The 25,941-nt window shown below is 56.4% G+C and overlaps 1 protein-coding gene across 3 annotated transcripts; it reads right to left on the bottom strand.

Moving 5' to 3' along the window:
- Positions 1-2,149: 2,149 nt before the first annotated feature.
- TEAD3 (TEA domain transcription factor 3) lies at positions 2,150-25,711 on the bottom strand. 3 transcript variants are annotated; one of them, XM_055114400.2, is made up of 13 exons: positions 25,484-25,711; positions 15,049-15,299; positions 13,133-13,197; positions 8,884-8,946; positions 7,877-7,888; positions 7,011-7,148; positions 6,852-6,901; positions 5,876-5,937; positions 4,854-4,987; positions 4,471-4,644; positions 4,118-4,258; positions 3,888-4,040; positions 2,150-3,709 (listed from the first exon to the last, which is right to left on the bottom strand). In XM_055114400.2, exons 2-13 carry the CDS (start codon positions 15,053-15,055, stop codon positions 3,596-3,598), a joined length of 1,113 nt encoding a protein of 370 aa, XP_054970375.2. In that variant the 5' UTR covers positions 15,056-15,299; positions 25,484-25,711; the 3' UTR covers positions 2,150-3,595. The 3 variants fall into 3 exon arrangements, with proteins under 3 accessions (XP_054970375.2, XP_063460924.1, XP_063460925.1); XM_063604854.1 differs by lacking the exons at positions 8,884-8,946; positions 13,133-13,197; positions 15,049-15,299; positions 25,484-25,711 and having other exon boundaries at positions 2,150-4,040; positions 7,877-8,592; XM_063604855.1 differs by lacking the exons at positions 7,877-7,888; positions 8,884-8,946; positions 13,133-13,197; positions 15,049-15,299; positions 25,484-25,711 and having other exon boundaries at positions 4,471-4,639; positions 7,011-7,764.
- Between the last annotated feature and the right edge of the window lie 230 nt (positions 25,712-25,941).

Genomic DNA, 25,941 nt, shown 5'->3' on the forward strand with positions numbered 1-25,941 from the left:
CAAAAAGTTATTTTATTTTTTTTTTTTTTTGAGTCTTCGCTCCATTCCCCAGGCTGGAGTATAAGTGGCGTGATCTGGGCTCACTGCAAGCTCCGCCTCCTGGGTTCATGCCATTCTGCCTCAGCCTCCCGAGTAGCTGGGACTACAAGCGCCCGCCACTATGCCCGGCTAGTTTTTTTGTATTTTTAGTAGAGACAGGGTTTCACCGTGTTAGCCAGGAGGGTCTCCATCTCCTGACCTTGTGATCCGCCCGTCTGGGCCTCCCAAAGTTCTGGGATTACAGGCGTGAGCCACCACGCCCGGCTGAGAACGGTTATTTTAAAGCATAAAAGCAGTGCTTAACAATGCTGTATTTTGGCTGGGTGTGGTGGCTCACGCCTGTGATCCCAGCTACTTGGGAGGCCGAGGCAGAACTGTTTGAACCTGGTAGGTGGAGGTTGCAGTGAGCTGAGATCGCACCACTGCACTCTAGCCTGGGCAACAGCAAGAGTCCATCGGTGGTGTGTGTGGGAGTGGGGGGGCGGGGGAGATGCTGCATTTCTCAAAACAAGCTTTCCCTGTCCCTGAACTGAAGAACACAGGGTTTTCACTCTGAGCAGCTTTTGCTTTTTTAGCTTTTAAGTTAACAGCACTTTCTTGCTAAGAAAGGTATAAAACCTAATGAGGATGAGCAGTGAATTTTGGTTCTCAAGACAGGTCCAGCCGGCTACTTGTTGCGGTTATTTTTCTTTTCTTTGGGCTTTTCTATATTTTCTAAACCTCCTGTGATCTTTGCAATCAGAAGGAAAAGGGAAACTTCAGCTTAAAGCGAAAGTAATTATCTGAAGGCTCGTGTGCTAATCGCCCACAGATGTAATCGGTGTCCAGTGCAGCCTCCAGGAATTTCTGCCTCCTGGACCCCTCCTACCTACTGGGGCTCGGTACCCTCCCACCCATCCAACAGGTGACAGTTTGGGGCTCCTAGTGGGATACCAGGCACACAACGTGGAGTCAGGCAGACCAGGTTGGAATCCTGATGTTGGCAGTGACTGGCTGTGAGAAGTACATTTAACGTCTCAAGTTCTCCCGATCTGTTAACTTGAAGGTTGGACTAGAATGACCTAGAAGACTAGATTCTAGAGGGTTGCCAGATTTAGCAAATAAAAATGCAGGATGTCCTTAGTATTGCATGGAACATACTTAAATCATCTGTTTATCTGAAATTAAAATTTAACTGGGTCATCCCCATTCTGTTTAACCCTTTATTCTAGAGTCTCATCTCTAGCCTGCCACCCTTAGAGCAAATAGCAAATAACAGTTTCATCCTGTGACAAGTGAGTCCAATCAGTTCACCCATATTTAACTGCAGGAGAAAAAGCTAGAACAGCCTCTTTGGGAAAATGTTTGCTTAAAGCTTTTTTTTTTTTTTGAGACGGAGTTTAGCTCTGTCACCCAGGCTGGAGTGCAGTGGTGCAATCTCGGCTCACTGCAACCTCCACCTCCCGGGTTCAAGCTATTCTCCTGCCTTAGCCTCCTGAGTATTTGGGACTACAGGCGTGTGCCACCACACCTGCCTAATTTTTTGCATTTTTTTTTTTTTTAGTAGAGACGGGGTTTCACCATGTTAGCCAGGATGGTCTTGATCTGACCTCGTGATCCACCCGCCTCAGCCTCTCAAAGTGCTGGGATTACAGGTGTGAGCCACTGTGCCCGGCCGCTGAAAGTCTTGAACTATCTCTGCCCCAGCCCCCTAAGGACTGTGGTCTGTCCCTACTGTGGACAGGTGGCTCAGGACAGCAGGGCTTTCCAGGCAGACATGGGTAGGTCAGCAGTTGTCACCTGGGGAGAGCGCTTACCCTCCTTGAGTGAGTCACTTAGGGTCAGTTGCTAACCCCTAGGCTTTGGTCTGTGTTGTGCTGGCTTATCAGGGGGCCCTGGAGCTTCCATCTCAGTCAATGTGCGACCTTGAGCAAATCACTTCCCTTAGGTGACCTCAGGCCAGCACACACAAGTGCTCAGCTGGAAGCAGGAGGGAAATGTTGAGTGTGGGTAGGCCTTGGGGCCCCCCAGAGATGATGGCATTGCAGGGGTTGGAGGTGATGACACACCAGGACCTAGGAGGAGCCCTCACCTGAAGCTGTTCCAATCCAAAGGTCTGGCACACAAGTGGTTACATGACTGACCCACAAACAAATAACTTTAATTTTTTTTTTTTTTTTTTTTGAGCAGGAGCTGGGCCTTGAGGGCCCCTGCTCCAACCCCAAGCTGCATTTATGATATAACCCATCACAGCTGGATTTTAAAAATACACAAAAAAATATATAATATACATTATAAAACCTAGGTGGGGTTTGGAGGTGGCCTGAGCGATATGCAAACAGTGAGGACCTTCAGGAAGCTCGGGCAGGGTCGGGATGAGGAAGGGAAGGGGCACAGTACTTCATATGAAACTCATAAATACCCACAGGTGGCTGCTGGACAGGCCCAGCTGGCTCTGGGGGCCTGGGTGTTAAGAAGGGACAGCAGGTGAAGGGTTAACCTTCAGTCCCAGAACGGTCTGGGAGCTGCTACTCTAGGCAGGTAGATTGAGGTGGGGAAGAACCTAAGGGAGAAGTGCCCACCAAGGGTTTGTCAGATTCAAGCCTCAGGCAAGAGAAAAATCAAAAGCCTTCTGCTACTCTCTCCCTCTGGGCCTCTGGTCTGCCCAGAGGCTGGGACTCCTTCCTCTACCTTGCTCTCAATCTGGAGGGTGCTGGGGGGTGCCCCATCTTCCTGGGGCCCCTGGCTGGCTTGTGGGCTAATGAGGTGCTAATGGGGTCTAGTAGCTGCTATGCTCCCTTCTTCATGCCCAGTCTGAAACAGGTGCTCCCCTAACCCAGCGCCCCTCGATGAGGCTCCACTCCACACTGCAGAGCCTCTCCCCTACCCTGCGGCCAGCCCCTGCCCCAGGGAGGTAGTATAAACCTGGGCTCTGGGGACAAGCAGCCCTGGATGAGAACTCCAGCTCTGCCCACCTCTCCTGTGGGTCCCTCAACTTCCTGGAGCCTGGGCACTTCATCTGAAACCCAGAGACCTGTGCTCGCTGTGCAGAGTCTGAGGACCACATAAGCCATGCAAGGAGTCTGGGCACCAGGCCTGGGACACAAAGGGGCAAGGAAGTGTGGGCCCCTCTGTCCTCAGTCCAACCCCGACCGGACACTCCCAGGGCCTCTGCTCACTGACTCCCTTGGTCTCCATCCTGCCCTCACCTGCCCATCATGCTCCCCCAAGGGTGGGTGGGGGGACAGTGGCCACACATGCTGGAGGCTGAAGGTGTCCCCTATCCCCACCTCTCTGAGGTCACGTGAGGCTGGGCAGAGCAGGGTGATGGTGGGTCAGCGCCCCGGACAGGCTGCCCCACCGCTGAGCCCTCCTCTCCTCTCTTCTCCCACAATTAAAGCGCAGAACAGTGGCAGGGAGTGTGTGTGCTGGGGTAGGTGGGGAGGCCTCCTGGGTCCTGGGCCTGCTGAGGCCTGGCAGGTAGATGAATCCTCAATCCTGGACCCCCCCAGGGGTGCCAGGCAGGTGTGGAGAGGAGATGCTCACCCTGCATCCTTAAGGAGGCGCAGAGGGCACCCTAGTCTTTGACGAGCTTGTAGACATGGTGCTGGGCCCCGTGCTCACTGGTGGAGACTTCGAAGACAAAAGCAATGACAAGCAGGGTCTCCTGGGAGTCCCGGCTCGTGACCACCTGGGGGGTGAGCAGGTAAGAGATTCAGGAGGTCAGGGAGAAAAGGGCCACGGGGCAGGGGGCTGAACAGACCATTCTCCTTTCCGGATCTGTGCCTCTCATCCAAGCGATGTGTCTGGCTACCCAACTTGGAGGCCCTGGCCTGTGGGACTCCCCACGACCCCTGCTGCCCCCATACCTGCAGGATGGTGAAGTTCTCCAGCACGCTGTTCATCATGTACTTCTCGGGCAGGTGCTTCAGCTTGTGGATGAAGTTGATCATGTACTCGCACATGGGCGAGCGGTGGATACGGTACACAAAGCGCCCGTTCTCCAGCCTGGCATACTCAGTCTGCAGAGAATATGGAGAAGGCGTCACTCGGCCTGCCTGCTCCCAGCCCCACCAAGCCACCCAGAGCCCCCACTCACCTCCACCTTCTCTACCACCTGTTTGCCAAAGGAGCACACCTTGGTGGAGACGCTGATGGTCATGCTATCAGCAGAGCTGTACTGAGAGCTGACCCCATAGAAGGCTCCCGGGCCCTCCTGGATGGTGCTGTTGAGGTCGGCCTGGGCATGGGGGTGGGGGGTGTTAGGTGCTGGCAGAGACCAGAAGTATTCCCGCCACACCACATCAGAGTCCTGCCCAAGGATCCATCTCTGGCACTCTGCCCACAAGCCATGAGGATGCAGCAGGGTCAGAGGTCAATGCAGTGGGCCTGGATGTTGCACCTCTGGGGTGGGGAAGGGGGCTTGGAGCAGAGAAGGCCAGGGGGACTCACCCAGAACTTGACAAGGAAGAAGGCATTAGGGGGCCCCTTCTCATAGAGCTCCTTCAATCCTCCCTTTTTCTCGGGGAATTTGTCATAGATCTGGCGCACATCTACTGCCTCCAGGGGTGGGTCTGAGAAGGCGGGGTTCGTCTGGCCGATGTGCACAAACAGGTGTTTGCTGTACTGTGGGGAGGGCCCAGACAGGGTCAGGAGAGTACTCAGGCTTGCAGGCCCGGGGGCGGGGAAGGGAGCACTGCACAGGTATAGAATTGCCTAGGGCTTCCTGAACAGGCCAGACCCCCAACCCCCAGATCCTTAGTTGCAGCCCTGGATCACCCGGCCGGCCTCTCCACAATTGTGCAAAGCCTCACCCTCACCCCCAAACACATTACCGTGTCAGGGTCTCGCTGCACCTCCATGAAGGCTGAATACTCCAGGAGCCGCAGCCGGGAGGAGGCAATGGTACGGTCCTGCCACACAGGCACAGAGGCAGCAGCTGAGGGGAGCGGGGCCAGGGGCTCATAACCTGGGAGGGCGAGACAGATTTTCATCTGCATGGATGCATGCAGGTGCTTACTGACAAAGCTGCCCCCAGCTTGCAAAGGTGCCCCTTTTGGGAAGGAACATGAGTTGGATTTTGACTCCCCTACTATGTGTCCTTGTACAGTGTACAACCTGCACAACCATATGTGGTGGCCCTAGTAGTATATATCAAAAACATTTCCTTGTGTGACTATTAATGTGTGTTTGAACAGAAAACATAGAGAAGTAAAAAAGGGAAAGAACAATTACCCAGAATCCCACCATCTAGAAAGAGAAAGTCTTGTTAAGATTTCAGTGCATTTCCTTATGGGGAGTTTTCTACCCATAGAGATGTGTGTAAATGTAGGTTTTGGTGGTGTGTGCTTGTAGCTGTGTATTGGCTATGGTTTTTTGTTTTTCTGAGATGGAGTTTCACTCTTGTTGCCCAGGCTGGAGTGCAATGGCACAATCTTGGCTCACTGCAACCTCCACCCACTGGGTTTAAGTGATTCTCCTGCCTCAGCCTCCCAAGTAGCTGGGACTATAGCCATGCGCCACCACGCCCAGCTAATTTTTGTATTTAGTAGAGACGAGGTTTCACCATGTTGTTCAGGCTGGTCTCGAACTCCTGACCTCAGGTGATCCACCTGCCTCAGCCTCCCAAAGTGCTGGGATTACAGGCATGAGCCACCACGCCCGGCTTGGCTATGGTTTTGTGCCAGAGATCTGGAAGCAACATTGTACAAGGTAAAGGGGCTATTCCTGGCCTGTCCCAATCTCCTGTAGATGTCACAACCCCCTCCCTCCCAAAGCAAACACACACAGGTGGACCCCAGCTCTCCTGAGTGGAGGTGCAGGTGCCAAGGGAGAGCACCTTGTGTGGGGAACTTACTGCTGAGCGTCGGCGGCAGGGGCGGCTGGATGGGGTAGGCTGGCTGTGCAAAGGGCTTGATGCTGCAGACAGGAGCACAGCCTGGTGAGAGGGTTCCCTCTTCCCTACCTTCCACCTGGCCCAGCCCCTCTTCCAAGACCCCAGGAGCAAGCCACCCAGCCTTTCTGCTGAGGCCCAGAAACGCATGCTGAAAAGCTAACTCGCAAGCTTTTTGTTTTCTGCACATTTTAGCTTTTGTGAAATCCTGCTGCGTCTCCCAGCTGATCTGCCCATTTAGTGTAGGATTTCATTTCAACCTTCCCCACCCCCTACCCTGAAAAGCTGCTCCTTAAGCTGAGGGTCTTTTGATGAAAGTTGTTTTAGAGTTGAAGAACCAGCACACTTGACCACCTGACTTGTTAACTGAGAGACTGCCTCAGAAACTGAGTGGAAAGTAAACAAAGAGATGGATGACAAGTGGATGCATGCTGATGAGAGAATGCATAGTGAACAGCCAGCGCATCAGCTGTCCTGTTGCCACTCTCCAGCTTTTTTTTTCTTTTTTCAGGGACAGGGTCTCCCTCTGTCGCTCAGGCTGTAGTTGCAATGGTGCAATCAAGTCTCACTACAGCCTGGAACTCTGGAACTCCTGAGCTCAAGCAATCCTAGCCTGCCTTGGCCTCCCAAGTAGCTAGGACTACAGGCATGCACCACCACACCCAGCTAATTTTTTTTTTTTTTTTTTTTTTTTTTTTTTGAGAGAGCAAGTCTTGCCCTGTTACCCAGGCTGATTCTGAACTCCTGGCCTCAAGCAATCCTCCCACCTCGGCCTCCCAAAGTGCTAGGATTGATTACAGGTGTGAGCCACCACCCAGCCTGCATCCCTCTATTTTTGAATTAAAACTTTGCTCAGCTGTTGCTGGAGCCCAAATGGGAGGGAAGCCCTGTGCGGCTGCCAGGAGGAAGAGGGCGTGGGATGATGAGCCACAATACTCACTCCTGAGAGGGTCCAGGCTGCTGTCCCAGGAGAGGGGGGCTGCTCCAGAACTGCAGGGATGAGACAAGGCCCAGGGGGCCCCTCAGCATCCATGAACCCCACTAAAGCTCATCCTTTACAGCACACCCCCACACCACCCACCTCCTGGGACCCATGTACCCGCGAGGAAGTGGAGAAGACGGCCTGGGGCAGAGGGGAAGGTGGGCTGAACTTGTTCTGCAGGACACTGGCAGAGACGATCTGGGCAGAGGACATGGACGCCATGCTCTGAAGGGCTTTGTCCTTGGAGACCTGGTCCTGGGGAGAGGAGGCTGCATGAAGCCAGGGCCACACTGGATGAGGCCAGGCTTGCTTTAGCACCCCTCCCATGACCCCAGCAGAGTCCAAAGCACTAGGATGGCAGGTGTTCCTGAAGATCCAGGCCTGGATTCCAGCCCCAGCTCTGCTGTGTGATCTTGGGAGAGTCTCTGCACCTTCCTGGTCTCAGTCCCCCAAGTGCCCATCACCGCTGACCACAACCACAGTAAGAAATTATTTTATTCCAAAGGCCAATATATGTCAAGATATTTCTTCTTACTGTATGTCATGTACTCTCCTATTTTCTTTTTTTTTTTTTTTGAGACGGAGTCTCGCTCTGTCACCCAGGCTAGAGTGCAGCGGCATGATCTCGGCTCACTGCAAGCTCCGCCTCCTGAGTTCAAGCAATTTTCTTGCCTCAGCCTCTGGAGTAGCTGGGATTACAGGCATTCGTCACCATGCCTGGCTAATTTTTGTATTTTTAGTAGAGACGGAGTTTCACCATGTTGGTCAGGCTGGTCTCGATCCCCTGACCTTGTGATCCACCCACCTCTGCCTCCCAAAGTGCTGGGATTACAGGCCTGAGCCACCACGCCCAGCCATTTCACTTTTTTAAAATGAGGCTTGCACACCTATTAAGTTGGTTTCATAATCTGTCATTTGAAAATCCTGTATTAGGTGTTAAGACCCTTTCCCCCACTCCCACTGGGGAGGGCTGTGCTACTTACCAGGTTCATGGCCTGTGAGGGAGAGAAGGAAGATGGATTAGAGGACATGTGCAGCACCAGGGCTGTGGGCTGAGGGACGTCTTTGCGCCTACCTCCACCCAGTGCCCATGGGTTTTAGCTTCCGAGGAGCCCAAGGAAGCTCAGCAGACCCTCCCCGTCCCCACAGAGGGAGTGCCTGCCAGCTGGGGCAAGCCCTGGAAAGGGCAGAGTGAGGGAAAACAAGCTGGTGCCCTCTGGGTCTGTCCATATGTTCTGGAACTAGGCTCTGGGCATGGGGGCCTAGGGGTAAGAGGCCCCCTCCGCTGCACCGCTGTGGGCAGGGAGAAGAGCACACGGCCAGCGTGAGGCCCTCAGAAGGGCCTCAGTCATGAACCCCAGACTCTGAGATCCGCAGCTGCAGGACAGCCAGCTCTGCAAGGAACTGCCATGCCCACCTCAATAGCCCTGCCGGCCAGTAGCCCCGGGGCCTCCTCCCTGCCCACGGAAGTCCCCATGCAGTTAGTAAGCAGCAGTCAGGAAGAAGGAGAAAAAGAAAAACAGAGAAGAGGAGGGGTGGGCCTTAGTGGCCCCCAGATGGTCTCCCTCTCCCTCACTGACAGGGCCCTTGGGCTTCCTGCTGCCACTTGTGTTTCTTTCTGGACCCCCTCACAGCTTCTCAGCCCCTTGCCTGTCCCAGGCTGGAGCCACAGAGCAGCGACAGGCCTGCACCCAGGAGGGTGCTGGGCAGGCCAGGCCAGGTGGCAGGGGCCCCGTACCTTCAGCTTAGACTGAATCTCCCGAGATTTCCGCCTGGCTAGAACTTGCAAGTGGCTAGAGACCTGTAGAGAGAGAAAGAAAGAGAAAAAGAACAGAAAGAGCAGAAGGAGAGGCAGAAACAGAGCTTCAGCCAGAAAAGAGGCACAGTGGGGCTGGAGAGCTGGCCAAGGAAAGGCCTGAGCTATGCAGAGATAGTGCCGTGGGTGAGGGGCCCAGGAGGGCTGAAGGCCCCCGCCAGGCACCCAACATACCTTGATGCCAACCTGGTACTCCCGCACCTTCTTCCGAGCTAGAACCTGTATGTGGCTGGACACCTAGGGGCCGCCCCGCGCCCCGCCAGAGAGGAAAACACAGACAGTGAGGAGGCACAGCCATGGGGTGGCCGCGGGCAAGGAGCATCCCAGACCTCTCATCTCTAGGGAACTACATGTAAATGGGGGGACCTTTTTTCTTTTTGAAACAGGGTTTATGTTGCCTGGGCTGATCTCAAACTCCTGGGCTCAAGCGATCCTCCCACCACAGCCTCCCGAGTAGCTATGACTATAGGCATGTGCCATTGTGCCCGGTTCAGACACCTCTTGACACTGCCAATTCTGTTCTCTTCTTGGTCTTATCATGATCAAGAGCCACAGTGGCTTCCAGGGCCACCATGTACAGCTGCACAGGTTGTTCACTGGCCCAAAGGGCACCAGTGAGGGCTGAAATCCAGCCCAAGTTCTGCTGCCCAAGCTATGTGTCCTTGTACAAGGCTGTGCCTAACCCTGTCCTCCCCGCAAAAAGGGTGACTTTTCCTCACTGGTGTCCTCAGAGGAGACAACCTTTTTCTTATTGGCACCACAGGTGCTAGCAACGGCCATGGTGCTCCTGTTGGCCACTAGCTTATACACCAAGGCCACATCCTCTACTAGGGATCTCCCGGGTACCACCACCTGAGTCCTCCTGTCAACCCCAACCACAGCCCCAGCCTATGAAATGAGGCCTGGCCCTCCTGCTTTGCTCCCATAACTTTTTCCCCCAATATACCTTCTTTCTGCTTGGGCTAATATATGCTAGTGTGTATATATGTACTCAGTGGGTGCTCTTAATTGCAATTCTTCTCTAGCCATCTCCTCCTCGCAGCCTCCGCAGGCAAACTTGAGCTAATCACTGTCTGGATGTGTGTGCCCTGGGCTGTGTGCCCAGCTGACACCACAGACCCTTGACCTTGTGAAAGATCTGACCCAGAGGCACAGAGAACCCAAATGTCACTGTTTTCCCCAGGAAACACACAGATCCTTGACGCCGCTTCACGCTTTCAGCATTGGCAATTGGCTTTCTTTGTGAGTTGTTTTTACTCCCACAAAGAAAGCTCATTTTTCTCTTTAATCACAGCCTGACAGTGAGTATGTATGTGATACCACCTGGTTAGGACCTGGGTGGGTGCTCCTCACACTGCCTCACTGAGCCCAGGAATCAGACTCCTGTCCAGCAAAATTACTGACCACTTCATGCTGTGACAGTAACTGGCGTTTACTGAGCGCAGATACTATCGTCCTCTGCATTTATACATACCGACCCCTTGATCTTTACAGCAACACAAAAACATAGGTACTAATATCCCTGACTTACAGATAACGAAACTAAAGCCTGGAAAGGTTAAGCTGTCACACGGCTGAGTGCTACAGCCAGGATTCAAACCCAGGCGGTCTGACTCCAGAGCCCACTCTGACTCCACTCACCACCAAGCTCCGTTACCAGGACTCACTTGGACCCTTAGCTCAGAAGACTGCCTCCAAATGGTTGACTCTGTAACAGCTGAAAGTCACACAGAGCTTCATTCTAACTTAATATTTAGCTCTTTTGTCCATATGGAGGCATTGTGCTTACTACGAATTGCTGCATGTATGTATCTGTAAAAACCTAAAACTGCATTTCTTTGCCAAAAGTAATTTTTTCTTTTTTTGAGATGGAGTCTCGCTCTGTCACCCAGGCTAGAGTGCAGTGGCGTGATCTCGGCTCACTGCAACCTCTGCCTCCTGGGTTCAAGCGATTCTCCTGTCTTAGCCTCCCGAATAGCTGAGATTCCAGGTGCACACCACCACACCCAGCTAATTTTTGTATTTTTTAGTAGAGACGGGGTTTCACCATGTTGACCAGGCTGGTCTCAAACTCCTAACCCAAGTGATCCACCTGCCTCAGCCTCCCAAAGTCCTGGGATTACAGGTCGAAAGTAAATTTTAAAAGGATCAAAAAAAACCTTGTCAGTGGTTACTCTTTTTAACACATAAAGACATGCCTTGTCCTCACAACCAGAGGACAGATCCCCTTTCACTGGGATGTAAAAACCCAGAGTTCTAAGAAAGAGTAAAGACAGGGGGAGTTTCATCCTTGTACCTTATGCCCTTATAATGAAGACAGTGGTTTCTAAAATTCTGAGCTTGTCAACAGCTGGTTTGTAAAAGCTCTTTTCTGGGCAGCCCTCTCAGGATGCTAGGCAGGAGCAGGTGTGATGGTGGACCCTGAATTCAGGGGCTGGGATGTGCCCCACGTCTGCAATCCACCCTGGCCTCAGTTCAAAGTGACCCAGCTTGGCTGGATGTGGTGGCTCGTGCCCATAATCCTAGTACTTTGGGAGGCTGAGGCGGGAGGACTGCTTGAGGCCAAAAGTTCAAGAACAACATGGCCAACATCGCGAGACCCCATTTTTATATTAATTATAAAACTTAAAAAAAACCAACAAAAAAACAGTGACCTAGTGACCCTTGGCCCGTTCCCACTCTGACTAACAGGTTCCTATGAACACCTCTTCTGGGTAGAGAAGGACCCGCTGAGAGTTCGCTTCTGAGCTCAGAACGGCTTTCTGTTTATAATAATGTCTGGAATAATAATAACAGCAGCAGCAAATTCTTCTGCAGCGCTTACGCTGTTCTAAGAGTCTTCACATGTTAACTAATTCAATGGCTGAGGATGCAAGGCTGGGAGGCCAACTACTGCCCACTCCCAGGTAGAACCAGTATTTGAACCCAAGGGCTCCAGGGGACAGGGCCCTGGCGCACGCCTCCATGTGGTATCCCTGGTGCCTAGAACACAGCAGTAGGTCAATCATTAGCTAAGTGAATAAATTTGGTGCTGCATGAGCTAGACTTAGGGAGGGTGGTTCATAAATGCTTGAATGAATGAGGGATCGTTGCCACCCCTACACTGGGTAGGGAGGCTCAGAACCTTCCTTTGAGAAAGAGGTGGAACAGGCCAGACTTGACATATGCACCATGGGGATCTTTGGGTCCAAATCCCACCAGGACAGGAGGCTGGGAGTGTGAGGGTAGCACTGGCCTTCATTCCTCCAGGTCCCGCCTCCAGCCTGGCCTCTCTCCCAGGCAGTGGGGCCATCACTCCCATCCACTCCCCTTCAGGTTTCTGTCACTACACTGCCACCTTCCCTGGACCAGAAGCCACTAACTGTCTCTTACATCATCATTTTTCTCCACTCCCACCACCACTACCCTCATCCCAGGCCCTGGCACTGTTGATCTAGGCCTCTGCTTATGCCCGCAATGGCCAGCCTCCCTGTCTCCAGCCAGCCCTCTCTAATCCATTGTCCCGGCTGCTTGAGGGCCTTCCTCAACAGCTGACACCTGTCACTCCCTGCTCCATACCCTCCTGTAGCCCACTGCTGCCCCTTGGGGAACCTGTCCCCCATGTCTCCTGCTGAGTGTCCCCTACCCCAGCAGTCCCCACCCTCCCTCCACCACATCAGGCTGCCCACAGGCACAGCTCTTTCCTGCCTGGGGGGCTTGAAGAAGTTACTTAACTTCCCTATGCATCAGTTTCCTCATAGTAAAAAAGACAATTACTGTACCTATCTAGTAAGGTTACTGAGAGGATGAAATAAATTAACTTAAAGGAAGCTCTGTATGGGTTTACCATGATTATTAGTTGTATATCCAACTTCCTCAGCCTGGAAGGAAGGGTCTTCTCCCTTTTCTCTGCCTGGCGAACTCCCATTCCTTCTTAAAAATATATCCCGAGTGTCACCTCCTCCAGGGAGCCTTCCCAGCTCTCTCTCCCCACTCCCCTAGCCTTGTCTGGGTTGGCTGCTTGTCCCAGGGTGCCCTGCACCCACCCTCTCTCAGCCCCGCCACCTTGCTCTATACCCATCCATCTGACCATCTGGCTCCCTGGCTGGTGAGTGAGCCACTCAGGGCAGGGACCATGTAGCAGCCACAGCAGCCCCGTGGGCTTATCTGTGGTCCCTGAACCACAGGCCCTGGGCAGGGTAGTAGGTGGTCAGAGAGGACAGTGGGGCCATCTCTCCAAGAGAAGTGGGAAGGGTGAATGGAGCTGCTTGGGGGTGGGAGGGTGTAAAATCGAGGGGGTAAGGGGAGTGTGATGAGGCAAGGAGGGTGGCAGTCCAGGTCAGGGGCAGCCTCGAGGAGGTGGGCAGGGTAGGGGCAAGGGGTTGACCGGGGCAGCTGAGACAGAGTGTGTGGGTGGCGGGCCCAGCATAAACCGTCTCTCTACCTGTTTTCTCGTCCGAGTCTTCCCCGTCCTCAGTTTAATATAGCGTGCAATCAACTCATTTCGGCCTAGATTGGGGTGAGAAAGAAAATGAGGAGTGGGCAAAGGGTGGAGCCACAGGCTGGAGGCCCCCACCCCACCGGGAAGCCACTCCAGGACCCTCCCCAAAACACTGCTCTTCTGTTCCTCACTCTCTTCACCCCAAGCTGCACATGCAGGGCATGCAAAGGTGGCTGGGGAGTCACAGCTGCATCCTACCACCTCCAGGACCTAGAGGGGCTGCTCTTCAGGGGAGGGGTGCATGAGGGGCTGCAGGGTAGGAGGAAGGAGGGCCGAGCAGCACTAGGCACCCTGACAGGCTTCCCTGCAGACAGACCGGGTGGCTGTGGTACAGGTCAGCAGGACAGTAGCTGAGTAGGGCCTGTCCTGGCCAGGCACGCCCATCCTCCCAGCCCCCAGCAGTGCTTCCTGCCTGTGTCACCAGCTCCAGTACTCTTAGTGCATGGATTTGTGGGGGCGTGTGAATGAGCCTGCCCCAGGTGGATGTCCTGCCCTTGCTCTGTCTTTACCCTGGTCAAGTCCCTTCCCTTCTCTGGTGAAAGACCAGGAAGGACAGGAAGGCAGCACTGACCGCCTCCAATGTGCCTCCTACACTGGCGGCCTGTGTCAAGATGTGTCACTGAGCATGTCGCCATGTCCTTGTGCCTGTCACCCCCATGTCACCAGTTCCCAGTGTCTCTCCACCCTGTGAGAGCCTTGTGAGCCTTGGGGTGCGGGGTCTGTTCTGCACCACAGACCCTCTGAGGGCCCAAAAGCTGCCAGTGTCCAGGGACTTGGGCCTGAAAGGGGGATGCCTGGGCCACACGGCTGAGCCCAAGTCAGCATGGTCAAGGTGGACACCTCTACCCCCAAATCCAGGCTCTCTGCCCTCCAACCCAAGGCCTCCCCAGAATGGCCAAATTCTCCAAATTCCATTCCGATGACTGAACCAGCCCCATTGCTCCTCCCTTCCCGCCAGCCCCTCTCCACCCCACTCTCTCCACCCTGTCTAAAAATACCCTGTGGGGCTCCCCAGCCTGGGAGGCAGCAGTGGGGGCAGACAGCACCCACCCTGTGGAAGGCACCCTGCACCATCTGCCTGCCCCCAAGGTGGGGCTCTGGGGCTGGGTGGGCGTGGCCAAGGGGGCGTGGCCAAGGGACAGGGAGCGGACCTGATCCCTTCCCACAGGCGCGCCCTGGGAAGGGCTGGGCCTGCCTCGCTCAGCCACGGGCTGCTGGGAGGAATAGGGGAGCTGGCCAGGAACCAGGCCTAGAAGGGTCGAGTTATCCCAAAAATGCAGCTCTCGGAGAGCCCTCTCAGGGCTGGACAAGAGGGGACACTCCCTTCTGGAAATGGGCAAGATGGCAAAGAGGAGGGCCAGCAAACACAAGGAGTGGGGAAGGGGACTGAGGAGGGAACGCGTCCCCACAGCCCCAACGCAGGCCTTTGTCCCCGTGCGACCTCCCACAGCCCGCAATGGAGAGAACTGTACGGGCTGTGGGAGTCACCGGGCGAGTATCACCGGGCCTCCTTTCCACATCCTCCTCCGGGAAGGGACCCCGTTCCGGGCCTCGACCAGCGCAGACTGGGCTGACCCACTTTCTTGGGCCCACTGAGTCACCTCGAAACCTCCAGGCCGGTAGCGGGGAGGAGAGGAGGAGCGGGCGGGGGTGCCAAGGTGTGGGCTGCGCCCTGGTTAGGGGGCGAGCCCGGCTTGTTTATGAGGAGGAGCGCGGAGGAGGATCCAGACACACAGGCTTGCGCGCCCAGACTCGCCCGGCCAGCGGCTGGCGGCCTCCGACGTCACCAAACCGGTTGGGTGAGAGGGCAGAGAGCAGGGGGAAGGGCCGCAGTCCCGCCCGCGCCCCCCCGCACGCACCGTACATCTTGCCCTCGTCTGACAGGATGATCTTCCGCCGGCCGCAGGGCGGGTAGATGGCCAGGGCCTCCTGGAAGCTCTGCTCGATGTCCGGGCTCCACACGCCCTCCGCATCGTTGTCCAGCCCCTTGTCCAGGCCCTCGGGCCCATCCTCCCGGGCCTCCCCGGGGCTGCTGCTGGCGTTCCAGCTGTTGGACGCTATTGTGCTGGTTGCTCTGGGCTCTGGGCCTGAGCCCGCTGGGCGGCTGAGCCTGGGGGACAGACAGAGAGGAACTGGGACCAGGGTCCTCCTCGACCACAGCAATCTCCTATCCCACAGCCGCTGGCTCTGGAGCTCCGCCCCCAGCCCCAAGCCCACCCTAGGAGCAGGTGCTCCAGGTGGAACGGAGGTAACCAGAGGAACAACCACAGCTTGTTCAGAGCTGTGTGACCTGGGATGCACGCGCTACTTCACCTCTCTAGGCCTCAGTCCTGTAAAAAGAGAAAAGGGTCTCCTTGAGGAGACCTCCTTGAGGTTGTGAGGGTTAAAATGTAAATGAGCTCATGACAAAGTACCAACCACATGCCCAGCTCATAATACTCAAGAAATAGGTAATCAGTAACAACAATGCCTCATACCAACACAGCACTTTTGTAGGGAAAAGGCATTTTCATATTCATTCAAACCTCACAAAACTAGGCCGGCGCGGTGGCTCATGCCTGTAATCCCAGCACTTTGGGAGGCCGAGGTGGGTGGATCATTTAAGGTCAGGAGCTCAAGACCAACCTGACCAAGATGGTGAAAACCCATCTCTACTAAAAATATATCAGGTCTGGATGCAGTGGCACATGCCTATAATCCCATCACTTTGGGAGGCCGAGGTGGTTGGATCATGAGGTCAGGTGTTCGAGACCAGACTGACCAACATGGTGAAACCCCATCTCTACTAAAAATACAAAAATTAGCCGGGCATGGTGGCACGCACTTGTAATCCCAGCTACTCAGGAGGCTGAAGCAGGAGAATCGCTTCAACCCAGGAGGCAGAGGTTGTAGTGAGCCGAGATCACGTCACTGCACTCCAGCCTAGGCAATAGAGCAAGACTCCTCAAAAAAAAAAAAAAAAAAAAAAATAGCAAGGCATGGCAGCACACTCCTGCAATCCTAGCTACTCAGGAGGCTGAGGCACGAAGATCACTTGAACTCCAGAGGCAGAGGTTGCAGTGAGTGGAGATAGCACCACTGCACTCCAGCCTGGGTGACAGAGCAGACCTTGTCTCAAAACAAAACAAAACAAAACACACAAAAACAAACAAACAAACAACAATAACAAAAAACACTAAAGCAGGGAAGGTAGGGAATAAAGCCCATTATCCAGAGACGAAAACTGAGGCTCACAAGGTCACGCAGCTGCCAAAGGCATGCTGAGGAGCACAGAGAGGAGGAGCAGAGGAGCAGGGCTGTGTTTCCTCAGCTCTCCCTGTCAGCTCCTCCTCCCCAGTGTCCAGATCCCCAATCAGGGACCTCCACCCCTCACTCTCGCCCCAGCATCAGTGCAACCCTGCTAAGGACCCCTCAGGGGACAAGGAGAGTCCCTGACCCAGAAGGGCATCATTTTATCTTCCCCAAATCGATAACTAACCAGAACTCTGCCAAGGGGCCTAATGTAGGGCAGGAACTGCCCCAGGAATTACAAAAAGGGAACTGGCGAAGGAGCAGCTGAGAAGGTGCTTGGCCAACAGCCTGGCTCAACCTCACCCGCTCCTCTATCCCACTTCCTGTTCCCGCACCTCCAGGCCCCACAGCAGCCCGTAAACCACCCACACACCCGCCCCCGCCCTGGCCCATCCTCCATGTGGGCCAGGGCTCTGTAAACTGTGAGTGCCCTGAACCTGCCAGGCTATTAATTTGGACCACATCCCACCAGGCCCCCTATCACTCACAACCCCAAGACTCACCCCAAATCCCCTTCAGCCCCAGAACCCACATGTCCAATGTATTCAGGGTCCTGGAAACCTAAGAGCCCATGATGGCTGGATCCTGGGACTTAGCTCTGGGCAGCAGGGAAAGGGGAGGGGTGGAGATGTAGGGGACACCGTCAGAAGCCAGGGAGAGGAAGATGAATTCCAGGTCCTGCTGCTTGAGTCGGGGTGGACTCTCTCTGCAGAGCCACCTGTTTGCTTAGGGAGGCTTGAGGGGATCACTAGTAGAATGAGGTGGGGAGGGCCTGGGAGGTCTGAATGTCAGCCAGTTATTCGGTTATTTTTTTTCTTTTTTAAATTTTTTATTTGTTTTTTATTTTTTAGACGGAGTCTTGCTCTGTCGCCCAGGCTGGAGTGCAATGGCGCGATCTCTGCTCACCGCAACCTCCACCCCCTGGGTTCAAGCGATTCTCCTGCCTCAGACTCCCATGCAGCCTCCCCCCTCAGCATGGTGGCACGCACCTGTAGCTGGGATTACAGGCGCATGCCACCATGCCCAGATAATTTTTTGTATTTTTAGTAAAGACGGGGTTTCACCATGTTGGCCAGGCTGGTCTCAAACTTCTGACCTTATGATCCGCCAGCCTCGGCCTCCCAAAGTGCTGGGATTACAGGCGTGAGCCACTGCACCCGGCCCTTGGTTATTCTAAACAATTATTCAGTTAGTTATTCAGCTATTCAACTAGTTATTGTAATTATTCTAAACTACTGAGTCTAGACTTAATATTACTACTACTAACAGTACCTGTCGTATGCCAGGCACTGTTCTGGGATTTCACACATTGACTCATTTAATCCTCACAATAACCCTATGGGGCAGATACTATTATTATTCCTAGTTTATAGATGAGGAATCCAAGAAACAGAGAAGTTAAGCAACTTGCCTTAGGGCACACAACAAGTAAGTACTAGGGCTGGGTTCTGAACCCAGGTAAGCTGGCTTCGGTTTTATAACCAGGAAGGTTACAGGGAGGGTGCTGAGAGACCCCACCACCTGAGAGAGAAAGGAGGTTCAGCTGTCATAGCAACTGCCCTAAGTCTGCCCAGGAGGTCCCCCTCAACCCAAGCAGCTGGAGCAACTTCAAGACCCCCGCACTGCCGTACAGCCCTTTCTGTGATGCCTCCAGAGCCACCAGGAATCTCTCTCTCCCATGGCCAGTGGGCGGCCAGAAGGAGCTGTGCCCCTGACCTGTCAGAGGGGCCAGATGCCCTCATTCCCAGCCTGTCCCTCACCCCAGGAAACTGGATCCAGAGCCCCAGGCCCTACTCCTCAACCAGAGGGGAATTCTTGGAATAGAAATGTGAGGGGTAAACAAAATAAATATAAATAAATAAATAAGGAAATGTGGGGGGGGGGGTGGCTCACGACTATAATCCCAGCACTCTGGGAAGCTCACTTGAGGCCAGGAGTTCAAGACCAGCCTGGGCAACATAGTGAAAACCTTGTCTCTATTTTTAAAAATTAAATTTAAATTAAAAAAACAAAAAGAAAAACAAAATTAAGGGGACAGGGGTGTGCTAGCTGGGTGGGGGCACCTAGGGACTCCCCTGTTGAAATAGTTGGGATGCAGGGCCTGTCCACAGGTATCAGTCTGACACTGCCACAGAGCTGTTAGAGGGGAGGGAGAAGAGGGGCTACAATGAGCTAAGACTCCTCTTAACCCCTTTCCCGAGGCCTCCCTCGAGCAGCAGCGGCCCAGGCAGCCCCAGACTTTTAAAGCAACTTTCCTGCCTCCCCCAAGTCCCTGCCCGCCTCCCCTCAAGCAGGCTGTGGCCCCCCCTTCTTAGGGTGATGTCAGCCCCGCCCCGCCCCCCGCGGGAGCACTGTGGCCAAATATGGCGAACACAGCAGCAGGCTTGGGAGCTGGGACAGACTGGGGGGGCGGGGCAGGCGGCCCCTGGCTGGGACCGCTGGCAGCTGGTGAGGGGGAGGGGAGGGGGGATGGCCCAAAGGACGTGTCAAGGAGAGAATAGGACCACCGTCCCTCCCTTCGGCTGGCTCCTAGACGCATGCGAGACTCACTTTCTAGGAACGCTCCTAGGGGCAGAGGCACCAACACAGGGGCAAGTGGCACTCCCCACAAACAGCCATGCACAGGAGCACACTGTGCAGAGGGGCTGTGCGAGTGCTCGGGAGGACAACCACGTTAGAATGTGCACCCCCAAGCTGAGGCACACACATGGGCAGTCGTGGGCAGGCAGCTGCCCCCGTCTGGGGGCTGGACCGGGGTCTCAGTGGAAGGGAGTTTGCAGGAGGCGTGAGCACTGGCTGCTCTGTTCTCCTAGAGACCAGCATGTGCCCGCCTTCTTCTCCCTAGATCCTCTAACTGCTGGGACCCAGGCCGGGCTGAGAGAGGAGGCTATGGCTCCCTGGACAGGTGCGGGCTGGGCTGGGGCAAATGTGGCACTCTGGCTTGGTGGAGGGGTGGGACATCTAGAGAAAGCTGACTGCGGGCGAGAGGGCAAGCCCTGGGCTGCTGGCTGACGATGCCCAGGTATCTAGAAACTCTGCCTCGCTGCGCTGTGCCATGAAGAGGGGTAGGAGAGAGAGGAGACCCAAGTGAGGGTCAAGGGGAGGGAGACCAAGGCCGGGGTGGGGCCTGAGACAGACAGGAGGGGCAGGGGAGACAGGCTGGGGGAGAGTCTGGGGCAAAGAGAAGCTGAGGTGAACCCAGAGAGAAAACAGACCAGAGACAGGAGAGTCCCAGTGAGTGACAGACAGAAAGCCCAACCCAGCGGGGGACAGACCAGAGCCCCGTAGAGTGAAGGGAGAGACCCCAGGAGAGATGTGGAGGCAGGGCGGGGGAGTGCTGGACCCTCAGACCCACAGACTGACAGACAGAGCCGGTGGGGGGTGAAGGGAGAAGGGGAGAAGGAGGGCAGGGGAGGGGCACAGACAAGGCAACCAACAAAGACCTAGAAAGAGACACACAGCAGAGAGGGGTAGACCAGAAACTCAGATATGATAGGTATCGAGGGAGGGGCAGACCAGGAGGGGATGGGGAGAAAGAAAAAGACAGGGACAAGGACAGAGACCCAGAGGTCAAGGCAAAACAGAGGGAGGGAGTGACAAGGGAGGCCACTGCCAGGGGCTGGGGCTGGCCACCATCCAGGACACCCCCACTCCCATCTCAGGGGCTCCTACCCTCCACCTCCTCTCAGAACCCCTCCCATCTGCCTCTGCAGAGGAGTCCTGTTGTACCTGTCCTGCAAACCCGCCAGCAGGCTGCAGACCCCCAGGGGACTCAGTCTGCCTTCACCCTCATCCTGACCAGCCACACCCGCTTCCCCTCTCCCAGGGCCCTCAGCCTTTCAGGCTCAGAAGGCCTCTGGGTGGAGGCAGGGATGGGGGCTAGGAGGCTGGGTGAGCAGGCTTTGGGGCCCTGGGGAAGATAAGGGGCACCTTGCTGCCCACCCCCACCCTGGGGCAAGACCTGCTGGAAGAACTGGCTGGACAGCTCCAGGGATCAGGCTGGAGCTGGGGCCGCTGCAGAGGCCCTGGTCCCCCACCCCCACAGACCCTGCAGCCTCCAGACCACCCAGCCCTGTAGCTCCCTTTAGGGGCCCCAGAGCCACTGCCTTGGTAGGAGGCAGAGAAAAAGCCAGTCTGGGTGAGTGGGCACCTCCTGTCTTACCCCTTCCCCTGCACCAGCCCTGCTGGGAGGACGAGCTGAGCTGTGACCTTCCTGGGTCTATCAGCCAGCAGTCCACCCCTGCAGGGACCCCAGCCCCCAAAGCATTCTCACTTGGAGTGAGAACATCACTCAAAATGTGGCAAGATCAGTGAAATCAGCAGTTTCCTCCCAAATCTCTGCCCTCAAACCTGAGCTGGGCTGACCAGCCGGGGGGTCGAGGATGGGGAGGGCAGCTGAGGAGGGCTAAGGGAGCCTCCCACCCCCTCTGCCTTTTCCTCCCTCCTCCCCTACCCGCCCCACAGCGGGCCAGCTGTTCTCCAGCTGCCAGAAGCTCCCACCCTAGAAGTAGCCATGCTCTGGGGCAGCAGAGCAAGTAGGGATGTATCTGTCTCCCCCACCTCCAGCCCAAGGACCCTGGAGGGACCCTGCCAAGCAGCCACACCCTGCCAGGCTGGGGAGGGCTTCCCTCCTTCCTGGAACAGGGTCTCAATTTTTACATGAGGAAGCAATTTGCAGAGCCCACTAGGAGGGAGGTGGGGGCCCCTCCACTCTCTCCCCACCCCCCGCCCTGCTTATTAATGTGCTTCCAATTTGGGACTGGAGATTCTCTGCCCCTCCTCCCCACACTACTTGGGAAAGGGGCTTTCTCAGGGAGCAGAGGGGGTTGGGATAGTCCCCCCAGGCCTCCTTCTGCAAAGCTCATCTCATCTGTTGTCACGCTCCTGCTCCCTGAAGCAGTATAGGGGGTAGGAGGGTGGAGACTCAGCCCTCAAGTCCCCTGCAGAGAGAAGGGCCCAGTTTCCAGACCTCCCTTCACCCCCTCCCTGGGACTGACTTATCTCCTCATCTTGTCCTGGTCCCAGGGTGGGAATCTCAGGTATCCAGTGAGAGACAGGCTATAGGGGGTCACTGGGTTTCTCAGTTCTCAGTTACCATGCCAGACTCCTGGTACTCTGGGTCGCCCACTGCGCTCCCACCAGCCACTCAGTCAGTGCCCTCATGAGAGTCACGGTGTCATCTAAGAGCAAATAGGTTTCCTCTGCGCCCTTCCTCTCGCTCGCATACACAGTTGCGTCACAGCCACTGTCCTGCTCATTCATTGTTACCCGCATCTCTCTCCTGCGGGGTTTTTAAAAACGTCTTTATTGTGATAAAATATACATAACATCAAGTTTACCATTTTAGCCATTTCTAAGTGTACAATTGAGAGGCATTAATTACATTCCTTCTTTGTTTTTATCAGTGTCTTTCTCATTGTCTTCCACATAGATGCCACACATGTCAGGGACCACAGGCCCCCAAACGCATCCCACAGAGCCTCCTACACGCCCTGCCTGGCACAGCCCTGGGGGTGTCACCCACACTACCCGAGAGTCCCAAACACGCTCAGATAGTGACCACCCACCCACAGCGCCAGCATCAGTCACGCCCCACGGTTTCTCTCACATACGGTGTCGCTTTCTGGTGCTCAGTGTCACCCACACACCGCATACCATATTCATGTTTGGCACATGTCGGATGGGGCCCACCTTGCTGGTACACACATCATACTGACACAGAGCTGGTCATGTTGTTTTACTCGCACGTAGTGTCACATGTAAGTCACACACAGACAAACCTGAGGCCATCTCACATGCTGCGTCACAACATGCAGGTCACAAGTGGTCACACCACAGCGTAACACATCACACAGATCGCCACTCATCCGGCTTCTCACGCACACGCGCCCGCGCGCTCACATACACACAGCATCATGCGAGTGTGGTGTCCTTCACACGCAGGTCACTTGAGCATCAGAGCCACACCCAGTGTCATCTCCAGGCACACACAGATGGTTAGGCAGCCAGCTTCCTTCATCGGCACATCCTGGGTGATGCCCTGGCACACACAGAACATCCCCCATGCAGGTTCTCAGGTACAGAGGTGGCGGCACACCTGGACACACGAAGAGTCACCCAGTTTCTCTTATGGACGTGTATATCTGTCACACACACGAATGTCACAAAGCCACAGTTTCTCTCCTGCATACACCCAGCCCCGCACAAGTTGCTCTGACCAAGGTTCTCTTCCACACACATCCAGCCCCACAGAAGACAAGTCTCACCCACATAGAATGTCCCACTCATGGCTTCTCTCACACACATCCAGCGTCACACACAGTTGCATTCTCATTTCCCTCTAACACTTCCTGCCCTTTCAGGCCTGGCAGGGAGCACAGGAAACAATCGGCACTCTAGGAAACCCCAAGGGCTGAGGCTTTAGGGATGTGCAGGGGGATGAACCTCTCTGGCCCTAACCTCAACCTCCTGTGGGTCGGGGAAGACAGGCAGAGCCCTTTCCCTGGCAGGGTTCTCCCTGGAGGGAAGTGGCCCCTTCTGCAGACAGCCCAGGGCTGGCACAACACCAGGAGGGGAGGGGAGGGAAGGCAGGGCAAGGCCCCAGGGACAGTGCCGAGTGTGACCTGCTGACCTCCCCAGCTCTACCCAGAGGCAGATCCTCAGGGCCACCCCTGGGACCCCACAGCTTCTGCAGCCCCCATGTGGGAAGAAGAGGCTGCGACCTCCTAGCCCCTTCACAGAAAGCTGCAGCGTTTAGACCCCTGGGCTCCTCTCCCCATCCTGGGCGGGGAGGAGGAGGAGGGCAGGACCAGCGATTTCCACACTGAGCCCTGGGACCCCCACAGGTGTCTGGGAGTGGGGCAGAGGGTAGAGCCACCCAAGCGGCCTCTGAGCACCCTTTGTGCCATCCAGCCCTAACAGAACCCATGACCACTTCAGAGGCAAGATCCACCAAGCCCCCCGTCCCTTGACACCTGCTCCCTGCCACCTTTTCAGCCCTGTTCATCTGGCTGAGCTACTCCTCAGTCACCCCTTGGTTTGTCCTTGCCTTCTTCTTTGGGCCACTGGATCACCCACCCGCCTCTCCAGACCCCACCAAGTTCAGGTTCCATCATGGGAGAAGGAAGGCAAACTGGGAGACAGACTCTGGGAGGAGCTCAGAGAAAAGGGACTTGAGAAGTCATTCATTCCAAGCAGGGAAACTGAGGCCCAAAGGGGCCTGCCAAGATGGCGCAACTGGTTAAAGGTCTGGAGGGGACCAGATCCCTATTTCTTGACCACCTCTGTTGAGATATCTTCTCCTTTGATATTGTTGAGAATATCAAATCCTCCCGGTTTTAACATTCCTTCAGTTGGCAGAAAGTGCCAGGGTCTACAAACCTTAGGGTGAGGATGGGAGCAGGGCTCGGGACCCATGTGATGCTCCTGTACACTTAATGCGCTGCTCTGTCCTGGCAACCACTGACCATTCTAACAAGCCATTCCCCAGCCCAGATGCGCTCATTAGCATTAATGACGTTCCCTCCCTAGGGGGGTAGGGGAAGGCCCAAGAGCTTGGGACTCATACTGGCTCCTACCCTCTCCCTGAGGAGGGGGCATCCAGGGCCCCTGAAGTTACCCTTACTGGACAGCCTTGTCCTGGAAGATCTGTGCACTCTGCCCACTGGGTGAGCAGGGACCCAGAAGACCACAGAACCACATCCTTTAGGGAGTGCCCCTACGAGAGGGGTCTTGGCGGGAGGGGGGCTACAGGAGTCTAGAAGGGAGAGGACATAATTCCCCCAAATCTCCAACTTTTGAGGAAAGCCTCCCCTCCTTGCCCCAGGTGGCCCCAGCACTGGGGTGGAACATGTGTACAGAGAACCAGGCCACAAGAGACTAGATACGCAGAGCCGCTATGGGCACCAGCCCCTCTGAGTTGTGTCCAGCCCCTACCCCTATGCCCTGTTCTTCCGGACAACAAGTCCAGGCCTGACCTGGTTCTGCCCCTACCTGGAAAGAGGGAAGACACAGAAGAAGACAGCCCCTGAGAAGTCCGCCCCAAGGCCTCCTTCCCCCTCGCACTGAAAGAATCTCTCAGCCCTGGATCAGGGCCCCTCACCAGGAAAGTTGACAGAGCTGGGTCTCAATGACACTGCCCCAGGGCCCAGCTGGGCTGGAAAACAGATCCAGACCAGCGCCCCCAGCCCTCCCTCCCCTAGCAGGAATAAAGGGCATGACAGACAATGGTGGGGACCGGGGTAGGAAGCGGGAGACCAGCCACCCTCAAACCTTGTCAAGTCTAAACAAGGGCCCTGAGAAAGTGTGGGGAAGAAAAGGCCCCAAATCCAGACCCCTCCGAGCCAAGCTCACAGCGCTCAGGGCTGGAACTCTGAATCAGCACCCCGACGCAGGCGGCAGAACTGAAGGGAACGTGAGCCCCTCCCTGCCTCTCAGGGGACACACGGCCGGGGCGCGCGGCTTTGGTCCCAGACACCCTCCACAACCCAGCGCAGCCGCGGCACCGCGCGCAGAAACCGGCCTGGGCGCTGGGAGGCCGGGCCCGAGGCCTGCGTGGAGCTGAGGCCGGGCGGGCTCCGGGAGCGCGCGGGCCGGGAGTCCAAAGGGCGGCGGGGCCCGGGACTGGGCGCCCCGGATATGAGCTCCAGGGTGGCAGGCAGGCCCTCCACACTGTGCGGCCCCCGGATCCCCGCCCCGACCCCCCAAGGACGGACGGCGGGACAAGCGACGGCACGGGGGACACGGTCTCCCCGGCTTCCCCACCTTCCCGGACCAACTCGTCCCCGTCGCGGGGGGGTGGGGAGGGCGGGGGGCGGGGCTTCCCGGAGAGATTTTCCCCCTTCCCTCTAAACTTCCCGGCACCCCGATCCGGGGCTCCAGCTCCGGCTGGACAATAGCTCGGGGACCCAGTCCCCCTCGAGTGTCGCCCCCCCAGCCAGCCCAGCCGACCAACCAAACCACCTCTCCCGAGCGGGGCCTCCTCCCGGCGTCCGCCCGGCTTACCTGGTCCGAGCTCGCGGGGGCGCTCCGGCCGGGCCGCTCCGCCGGGCCCGAGGGAGCCGCGAGGGGGGCCGGGGAAGGGGGGTCGTGGGGAGGGGGCTGGCCGGAATGTGCGGAATGAGCCGGGCTGGAGCGGGAGGCGCCGAGCGCGGAGGAGGGAGCGAGCGGGACGGAAAGTTTGTGTTGAGGAGCCGGGGCGGGGGTGGGGGCTGCGGGAAGGAGGGGGCGGGGCGCGCAGGGGGCGGTGCTGGCCGGGAGGGGCGGGGCCGTCCAGCCGCGCTCGGGCCGCCTACCCCGCGGCCTCGCGACCCGGCCACCCCGGCTGGCGCGCGCCCGGGCGCCCCGCTCCTCGCCCGCCCGGGCGCCCCGCTCCTCGCCCGCCCGTGCGGAGCTGCCTTCCTCCCCCTGCGCTCCGGGCCTCGCCCCGCTCCCGGGCACCCGCCGGAATTTGGGGCTCCGGC

The sequence above is a fragment of the Pan paniscus genome, chromosome 5 (assembly GCF_029289425.2).
Source record: "Pan paniscus chromosome 5, NHGRI_mPanPan1-v2.0_pri, whole genome shotgun sequence".
Classification (NCBI taxonomy): Eukaryota; Metazoa; Chordata; class Mammalia; order Primates; family Hominidae; genus Pan; species Pan paniscus.